This window comes from Buceros rhinoceros, unplaced genomic scaffold (assembly GCF_000710305.1).
Source record: "Buceros rhinoceros silvestris isolate BGI_N320 unplaced genomic scaffold, ASM71030v1 scaffold40147, whole genome shotgun sequence".
Classification (NCBI taxonomy): Eukaryota; Metazoa; Chordata; class Aves; order Bucerotiformes; family Bucerotidae; genus Buceros; species Buceros rhinoceros.
In genome coordinates this window covers 5,273-11,566 of record NW_010421139.1, presented here as the reverse complement: position 1 = coordinate 11,566, position 6,294 = coordinate 5,273, and the positions used below count along the sequence as shown (strand labels likewise).

The 6,294-nt window shown below is 38.9% G+C and overlaps 1 protein-coding gene across 1 annotated transcript in view; it reads right to left on the bottom strand.

The window, feature by feature from the left end:
* Positions 1–133: 133 nt before the first annotated feature.
* HSDL2 (hydroxysteroid dehydrogenase like 2) overlaps positions 134–6,294 on the bottom strand; it is a gene marked incomplete at both ends in the record, with an annotated part of 8,302 nt that continues 2,141 nt past the window's right edge. The window contains 4 exons of the mRNA XM_010139545.1: positions 134–205; positions 701–895; positions 4,478–4,576; positions 5,497–5,600. Of these exons, the coding sequence (XP_010137847.1) occupies positions 134–205; positions 701–895; positions 4,478–4,576; positions 5,497–5,600 (470 nt within the window). The remainder of the gene's footprint in view (positions 206–700; positions 896–4,477; positions 4,577–5,496; positions 5,601–6,294) is intronic.

The window sequence follows — 6,294 nt, the reverse complement described above, 5'->3', positions numbered from 1 at the left end:
AAAAAAGGGGTTTTGTCAAATGGCTTGAATGAATTCCAAGCCCTCGGGAGAAAAGAAAAAACACAACCTTAAATAGAGAGGATATTCAGTATCATCAGTAATTATCGACTTTTACACACCAAGATTTCCCTACCATATCTTTCTTGTTTCATGGCTGCCATGTCAGGTTCAACATCCAAGAAGAAGTCAGGCATCAGGGGGTGACCTAAAGGGGAGAAAAAAGGTAACAGTTAAGATCAGGTGAACTCTGATAAGCACAAACATGAATCCATTTGGTGTGAAACTACAGCCAAGTTTGTAAGTAAACTACTATGTGAAGGAAAGACATAGCATGAAATAACATGTTTAGAGTTTGGTTCATTTATAATCCCTAGAAGCCTCCTAAAGTTGCAATGAAAAACATTTGAAGAGAAAAAAATAAAATCTATCTCACTAGCTGGTAAACAGTGAAATAGTGATCTACAGTGCAGGTATATTTTCTTCTTGTTGATGTATTTTTAAAATGGAATTTAATTTTTTTATTTAATCTCAGTGGACCTGTTTTATGTGTTTTCCAGGAAGGCATGTTTTGAAAGCTGAGACAAGGCAACTTTTTTTACAGACTAACTGAAGAACTCCTAGAAACAGAACTGTATTAATACTCTCTATGAGGTCTTTCGTCCTTCCTGAACTTCCTTCTCATCTTAAAGATCTGTTTTACCTGGTACAATTGCATAGACATCAAAATCCTTAACTCCTTCTTCTCTCAGCAGGACTTCATCAATAATGAAGTTTCCAGTGAAACTTTTTGGCTTTGTTAAAATGCAATATGCAGCATCTGCAAGGATGTCCGTCTTCCTGCACTGTTTTTCTATTCCAGCTCCTCCAAGCATATCCATGGCAGCTGTATGTATGGCTAGAAAGTTTGGAGGGTAAGAAAACAAAGCTTTAACACTTATGATGTGAAATTGCCATTTCTCTGGCAAGTACACTAACATTGTTTTCCTTTCACGCAAAAGGAAATCGCAGCAAGACAAAGCTCTAAAACACCACTAAGTAACAAATAATTCTCTATGAGCACCAGTAAAAACAAAAAAAAAGAAAACTATTAAAGGAAGCAAGAAGTGGAATAGTGGGCAGACACTCACTTTTTCTGACATTCACATCTCTCTATCCCTTTATCAGTGGATAAAGTGTCATGTACAGTATCATGGACTTCCTCCAAGTTATGCAGGAGATGAAAAACTAATAGGACAATGATTTTTCTCAAAGTGAATGTATGATATATCAGCCATGAAGCAGTACTTCCTGATTATCATACTGAAAATCTTGATGCTTTATTTTAGCCTTGTAATAACTCACATGAGATACCAAAGTGCCTCTCCTAAGTTAATGAGAAACCAAATAGCAAAGACTCAAATAACTCGTTCAATATTCCACAGAAGGGCTGTGTTAGATCTAAGAATAAAATCCAGATCTCCTAAGCTTCTGGTTGCTTTATTAATCAATTCTAACTTATGCACCATTCCATTAGTCTTTATGCTTCTCCCGAGGGAGCTACTAACATTGTGGCATATTCCAGTCTAAGTCTGTAATTTGCTCTTCCAGACTGAGGGATCCATTCAATTTTTATTTCATCCTGTTCCACAGAGAGCCTATTTGTAGCTGGCATTTGCCATGTTACTGTCTTCCCTTCATACAGTTATGCTTCATAACTTTTTCCCATCTGCTGTTTAAGACTCACTCTGCCCCTAAGTTTTGGGACAGATTCATAAATCCCCTCCTGTACCTGGGGCTGGCAGATCCTGAAGGAGGAAGGATAAACCTGATTTTCAGTCACTTTTGTCCTCCTTTCACTGATTCCATTCCACAGAATGTAACAGCAGCTTTGTGCAGAAATAATCCAAACATCCCTCAAAAAGCAAAGAAAAGGTACTGTGCAGGACACACCTATCTGAGCTGCATCACTCACTTTCCAAAGAAGGAACTGCAGAAAAGGGCTGCAGCCTTCAATGCTGGCCAGGGAGATCCTGTCAAAGTGTCTTCCAGTAAAGCACAGGAGCAGGTACACATCCTTGACTCCCTTATTTTATTCTGTGTTGCGGATTAGCCCCTAGGTTTCACATACCTTTGACCAACTTCGGCTACTTTTTTTCAAATCAATCAATCACAGACATTTTTCAACACCAGACCATATCCGGGACGCTGATACTGACATTTGGGGTGCTACAGCATATGCGAACACTACAGTGAAATAATGTATTCAGGTGTGCAATGGAAGACTTCATGTAACTTCTGCCTATAAAGTTAGGCACCCCTCTGAAACATTTCTCATTGTGAGTGGGTGGATGAATTCTCCTACCTTCTGTTTTCTCTTGCCACAAAGAAACAGGAGGCTGAATTATGCAGACGGGTGGGGGAAAATTCATACATTTCAAAATAAAGACCTAGCATAACCAGCTGTTGTCTGGAGGGAGAACTCTTCAGCTTTTAACAGTACTTTGGGACCCGTAAAACCACCGACTCATTTCCACAATGGCAGTGGATGTTTTCTCCACTCTATCCAGAATCATCAAGGGAAGCTGCTGAAGAATCAGAAAGCTGTGGAGGGTGCACATAATGTGCCTACACAGCATGTAAATACAGGCATTTATAAGACACAGGTAATCTTGTAGCACCATTTGCGTGAGAAAGTAAGTCAAATTAGTAACATTGTCTACAGCTCAATACCACATCTCTTTGTCTGAATGAGATACTCTGAATTAACCTCTTCCTTGTCCCTAACTCTCATATACAATTTGCAACACTTAATCAGTCAGTGACCAAAACCCACGAAATGGCAGGTAATGAGACAATAAAACCCATTTAGCAGTGGCATTTTAGGGACAAGCCAGGCAGGACTGGCATGAGGTCCAGGGAGCTAAAGGCTTGAAAAAACAAGTTTCTTGGCTCAGATGACAAAGAGAGATCCTAGGAAATCTCCATTGAAACTCTTCTGAGGCTTCCCTAGAGTGCTCAAGAAGCAAGTATGTGGAAACAATTGCATATTTCTTCTGACTCCTTCAAAAAGAAAAAAAACAAAACCAAGAAAACCCAAACAACAACAACAACAACAAAAAACCCAAAGAAACAAAAAAAAAAAACCAAAAACCACACCAAACCAAAATCAGAGGCCCAAAACCTGGAAGGCAATCCAGACCCTGAAGTTATACATGCAGCTGCCTTCAGTACATCAAAGATGATCCTTTTCAAAATAGACAGTACAGGTTTTGTCATGATCTAAGGATCATGAGTGATATAATTACCAGTCAAAAAGTCAGTCCCTTACCAGAATATTGTAATGAGTAAAACTCATAGTGTGAGTAGAATTATGAGGCCTCCATTTACTGGGAGAATTCAGGGTGCAATGAAGGACTAAGTGAGTATCACCTAGAACATTTAAGCAAAGAAACTCCACTGATTTTGTCTGAAATAATTAAGTTTTGATCACACGCCTCACTTTAGAGAAAGCATATCAGAGATTCCAGTTCACACTAGAAGTTAAAAAGGGCCTGCAACTCCTAACAGACACATTGAAAAGTGTCTGGGAGCAAACACTTCTTTCACTGAAGGACTAGTGCCAAAAGAGGATCTTGGTTCATATTTTTATTTCCTCTTCCTTCTTCCTTCCCTCCAGTAGTTAAGGGAATAAAGTCTGCTGTTGTCACGTTTCATAACACAGTGACTGCCTTGCACCATTAAAGGGCAGGACTACCCTCTGTCTTCACTGGCTTTTTACATCAGTATCATTTCTGTACATAGATGTATTTGGGGTGAAGAGACTTGCCTCTTCGGCAAACAGCTGACCAGAACCTTGAACTGCTGCCGTTATTCTCACTGACCCACAGACAACAAACCAAAGTGAATACAGTGTGGGAGTATGGAGCTGCTTTTCTTCCACAGAGCTCTTTAATTTCCGGTGACTTGCAAGCAGATGGTTCTGTGAACAACCTTTTGCAGGCCCATTGCACCAAAACTTCTAGGAACAGGGCTGGGGGGTGGTGTGTGTAATTATTTCTGCATTTACAGAGGTATATATCTTGTCAGTTCCATCTGCTCTGGCAATTTGAATAGGAAGGGATTCGAAATAGTACCACGCAGACAGATGTTTAATACCTACAAATGAAAACACACAAGTACTTCTGTGATTCTGTTTCAACCAAAACTCTAGGTGCAGGAGAAAGAGCACAGAGACGCTTCAGACACTGGAAAGGGTTGAATGAGCAGCTAACTAGGAGAAGATAAGTTTGAATCAAAGTGGCAATGGTCTACTAAGGTCTAGGAATGAAAACCAACACCCATGCAGGGTGAAGAAAGAATATGTGCAAGAACTGCTCGGTCTCCTACATCAGTTCCAGAAGAAGTCTGAAATATATTCAGTGTCAAATAAAACAAGCTGTAGAAGACAAAATACATACAGTCATTATTTAAGTACCACTGGGAAAAAAAAAAAAATCACCTGTTTTAGGCCATAAAGCGTTGACAGCAACTTCTCCTCTAAATTCTTCTGCCATTCCCAAGACACACATGGACATCCCATATTTAGAAATAGTATAAGCTAGGACAAGAAGTATTTAAGAAGATATACATTTACACTCTATCAAAAGAAAAACCAAATTATTTGTTTATAAGGAAAACTGAGTTTTGGGGGACAAAACAGCATCTTTCTAGAGTCACAATCTCTCCCTTCTCCCCACCACCCCCAGCAGATAAGAACTGTAGTCTGCAATCTTTTGACTACAAATAAAATGAGAGCAATGCATGTTTTGACAAAAACAATATGGAAGCCTAGCTTTTTATATACAGCACACTGACAGGATTGCTCAATTTTTTCAAGCAGCCTAAGGCATACCAGCTGCTAACACCCAAACTAGTATTCTACAGAAAACAAAAAGGGTGGGTGGTGGCGGTGGAAGTTCTAAATCCTTGTCATCTATTTCAAGAAAGGAAATTTTTGGGGGTGGGAAAGAGCTGGGACTTGCTGGAGGAGTTTAATGACAAGTGTCAAAAATTAAAGTGTTTTTTTTTTTTTATATAGTTTTAAAAGGAGCAACATTAACCTCTAGACAAAATGGGGTCCCTTTGCCACCTCAAAATTAATTTCCATTTCAAAAGGAAACATTGAGCTTTATCACTATTAAATCAAATGTGAAGCTGAATCAGTCAGAAAATAGATTTTGGGTTTAATCTCTATTTGGAATGGAAGATATTTTGTAGTCTTAAGAACTTGCATGAAAAAGCACAGACTCCTACCATGAAAAGATTCTTGAAAACAGTAAAGGACGTATTAGGCCACGAAACCTGCACTATGTTTCCCACAAAACAATTTATTTTAGGTTAAGCACAAAACAGTCTGGGGCACCGTTAGTGTCAGTCTGTCTATGTGGAAAAGATACAAGTTCTGGCATTCTGGGCTGGCACTTCTGCACATTTCATCAGGTATTTACAATAACAATGAAGGCTCTGAATGTTACTCACCACAATGATTTTTGAACCACATGGGATTCATATTCATAGGTGGGCTGAGGTTCAGGATATGGGGGTTCCTACTCTTCCTCAAGTGAGGAAGACATGTTTTAGACCTGAAAGATACATTCATATAAATCAGTCACTTCTTATTTTATGGAACACATGTAATTGAAGTAAAAGCCATATTAGCAAACCAGTATTTTTATTTTCATGCAACACTAAGCTGAGACCCTGCCCATATGCCAATTACAGAACTGACACAAAAGAACAACAGAAAAAAACCTGTCCTAGCTCATTTATCTCAGGCCTAGCATTAATTCCTGCTAACTGGACCACGTTCCCCATATAGTGCAGCTGCACCTACTAAAGCTGATTTTCCAGATGCTCAGAAGCCATAATCTTCTTGTAGTAATTCTGGTAGGGGCCTCAAAACACTATGAGGCAATAACCGAAATTAACAGTGCAGAGCATCATTTAGTCACAGATATATTCTCTTCTGATCCCATACCTATTTAATTTTTTTAAAACCCTGTTAAAGAAACAATACCATATAGCGAAAGGCTATGATAAGTATTCCAAGCAAAACTGAAAACCTGTTCTCTGCTGACTGAAAGAGTCACTGTTTCACTCAACTTAGAATTTACACTTATCCGTAAATCATAATTTTTACTAATAGAAACAGTTATTAGTCTTTCCTTCTGGCACGAGGGTACATGCTTGCTTTTGATCTCTGTAAACTTTTAGTCAAGCTTCACAGAAAGAACAGCACTGCAGTGGACTACACTACTGACCTAGTATTCACGTATT